At 34.7% G+C, this 3,295-nt stretch overlaps 1 protein-coding gene across 1 annotated transcript in view; it reads left to right on the forward strand.

Moving 5' to 3' along the window:
* RUFY2 (RUN and FYVE domain containing 2) overlaps positions 1–1,054 on the forward strand; it is a 46,826-nt gene extending 45,772 nt beyond the window's left edge. The window contains exons 15-16 of the mRNA XM_012658545.1: positions 494–571; positions 661–1,054. Of these exons, the coding sequence (XP_012513999.1) occupies positions 494–571; positions 661–804 (222 nt within the window). The 3' untranslated portion in view covers positions 805–1,054. The remainder of the gene's footprint in view (positions 1–493; positions 572–660) is intronic.
* Positions 1,055–3,295: the final 2,241 nt, after the last annotated feature.

Consider the following 3,295-nt stretch of genomic DNA (forward strand, 5'->3'; position numbering starts at 1 on the left):
GAACTCCTGAGCTCAAACAATCTGCCCGCCTCGGCCTCCTAGAGAGCTAGGATTACAGGCGTGAGCCACTGCGCCCAGCCTGGACTAGATAATCTTGAGAGTTCTTTTCCTTATAAGAGAATTCCCATCAATAATAGATTTTTATTTCTTAAAAATATTTTATCCTGGATATGATCAAATATATACAGTTGTAAAATGAACTGTTTGATCATATCCAGGAAGAGTTAAATGAAGTGTTACCCAGCTTCATTATTTATCATTATATAGGCAATCTTGTTTATACTCAATACACATCTCCCCTCCCAACCCAGGATATTTTGAGGCCAATTTCACACATAGTTCATCTACAAATGTTTCAGTATATCTCAAAGAACCTTTGTTTTTGCTTCTTCAGATATATATTTCTATAAAATGTTCTTGGGCAAAAAAGTTTTCACGTGTAATTTTTAGTGTTACCAATTTGAGCATTAATATTTACTTTTCTTCCTACTAGGGACTGGTTTGGCTAAAAGACAAAGAAGCAACACATTGTAAACTTTGCGAAAAGGAATTTTCACTCTCTAAGAGAAAGGTAAGGGAGCCAGGAAGTTGAGTCCAAAAATTTTGGTGCAAAATGCTTCCAGTTGTGTTTATTCATAGATTTTTTTTCTCTTTTAATAGCACCACTGTAGAAACTGCGGGGAAATTTTCTGTAATGCCTGCTCCGACAATGAACTGCCTTTGCCTTCCTCACCAAAACCAGTACGAGTCTGTGATTCCTGTCATGCATTGCTCATTCAGAGATGCTCATCTAACTTGCCATAAGGCTCCAGAACTAAATCTTTATGATTAAAGTACTTACAATGAATGTTAAGTATGATATGTATGTATACAAGATATCCAGACAGCCCTTCTTAAGCAGCTTTCAGTCAGTATTGGTACCAGTTTATTTTCCACATACTCAACTCACGGTAATTAGTTGTGATTTGGTATTTCCTTCCTCATTGTTATTCAAGAAGAATTTAGCAGAGCATGCTTAAAAATAATGTTAGCCTAATTTTTAATTGATGTAATAATCATCAACACTTAATTCCACTGAAAGGCCAGATAGCATAGCTAACACACATTTGCCTTATCTTGTAAAGGCCTTCTTAAAAATAAGGCTTCAGATTGTTCTATTCTTCCAAATTCTGTCAAGCGGATATTTGATGGTGCCTGAAATTCTCTTAATGCACTTTAAAGCTTCACAGGTCTCATGGAGACTGGAAATGCATAAAACTTTTTAGAAGTATTAATATTCCAATTTAACAGTTTTCATTATCTTGGTAAGATTTCAGTTTAACTATTTATTTGCCCCTTCTTCTTCCCCTTTCCCTCTTTTGCATTAGAAAGGACCAATATTTTGTCCTAAAAAATTTTCTTTTTAGTCTTTTCAAAATTATTATGCTTGCCGATACCTTTCAGATAGTGGACTTAAAGGGGCATTATTTGGCCTCACCGTTTTTTCTTCTAATCTTGAAAGAAGTTACATGTATATATATTTTTACCTTAAGTTAGTTACTTGCAGATCTTCTTACATACTACCTATCTCACTGAATTGCTGTTATTTAAGGTGGCTCAGACAGCCCTTCTTAAGCAGCTGTTTAAGACCCCCCAGTTCAAAAATGAAAACGAGAATCTCTCCCCTGAAAAAAATAAGTATAAAAGCAGGATTACAGGCTCCTTATAGAGTCCCTTCTCTAAGCGTTACAAATGAGGAAAAAATTAAAACTTTGCCTTTTACATTATGTAAGTTTGATTAGTTCAAGGAATTCTGTATTATGTTGCCATTGGAGTAACTTTCAGGAAGCATTACATTGCAGTGGTCTACCACTGCATTTATATGCCCACAGTAAAATTACACCCGTCTACTCATCACCTCTATGCCAGGGTATTGAGCAGATGAAAACAGTCTCTGTCCTACCGTGAAATATATATTTGAACTATTTCAAGCTGACTCAACGAACACTAATCCAGTTATACTGTTTATAGCATACTAAGAATCTAATCTGCAAAAATTAAGTTACCTCTATATAAACAGCATCACATTATCTTTTTAATTTTTTAGCCATGCACTTTGTTTGTGAGCCTATCATCAAAAATATATAGGAATTTTACATTACTTGGAAGCATTACATTTTGTGATTTATCAGAACTTTCCTCCCCTCCCCCAAGATGGAGTTACTCCACAGGATCTCTCCTCATGAATATATACTGTCATTCAGATTTAAAATTATTAAATTTTCTAATTGCCAAAGCATGAGACTAGTATTTTACCTGAAGATCTATCATCTCCAGAACCCATAAATTTTCAGCTTTTGAGGTCAACTTCAGCTAGGATCTTAACATATTTTTAGATGGTCTTTCTTTTGAATACTGATAGAAATGTCCTCAAGAAGGAATTATATTCTTGAACGAACCATTTTGTATTGATGGGATAGATTAACATTTTTATGACTGCTGAAAATGAGAAGCATAAATGAAAAATTTCAAATAGGTGTTTTTTATTACTGTGCTTGAACAAATTTTAAAGTAACTTAAATTCCAAGAATGATTTCATTGAACAAATAAACCATGATTTCTAGTCACCCTTTAAATTTTTTGCCATTCAAAACATGTCTCACCATTCATTTGGGCTTTTATTTTTTAAAGGCGGCTTTTATGAATACAACTTGCTTCATTTATTTTTGGCTCAAAAACCATTTATACTAACTTTGAGTTTTTCCTTTTACAAAACGTTCACAATTTGTGATTACGAACCTTTTACTTTTCAAAAGATTTCATACACCATTCCTTCACCTAGCAGTACTACAATAATGCTATCATGGTGCCAAGGAATTGCAATTGTAATTCTTCTATCCTGTAATGTTTTAAAAATAAAATGTGAATTTTATAAACCAAATAAAGATTTGAAAAACTAGCCTGCTTAAAAAGGGCAACTTTCATTTCTAACATTTTATACTTTTACTGTTTAAAGATTTTAAGGGGAAAATAAAAGCACATGTGACTTTCAAAAGACAGGTGCTGTAAGCCCTGATATTAAGTAGCTACTGCAAGGAAGTGACCACAAGTATTAAGATGAATCACTGCTTGAGTCAAGTGGCTCCAGGCCAGGAGTTCAAGGGCAGCCAGTGCTACACAGCAAGACCCTGTTGATGTGGGCTTGTAGTCCCAGCTATTTGGGAGATCGAGGCAAGGATCACTTGAGCACAGGAGTTTGAGGTTGCAGTGAGCTATGACACCACCACTATGCTCTAGCCCAGGCAACAGAGCAAGA

The sequence above is a fragment of the Propithecus coquereli genome, unplaced genomic scaffold, assembly GCF_000956105.1.
Source record: "Propithecus coquereli isolate 6110/MARCELLA unplaced genomic scaffold, Pcoq_1.0 Scaffold117, whole genome shotgun sequence".
Taxonomy (NCBI): domain Eukaryota; kingdom Metazoa; phylum Chordata; class Mammalia; order Primates; family Indriidae; genus Propithecus; species Propithecus coquereli.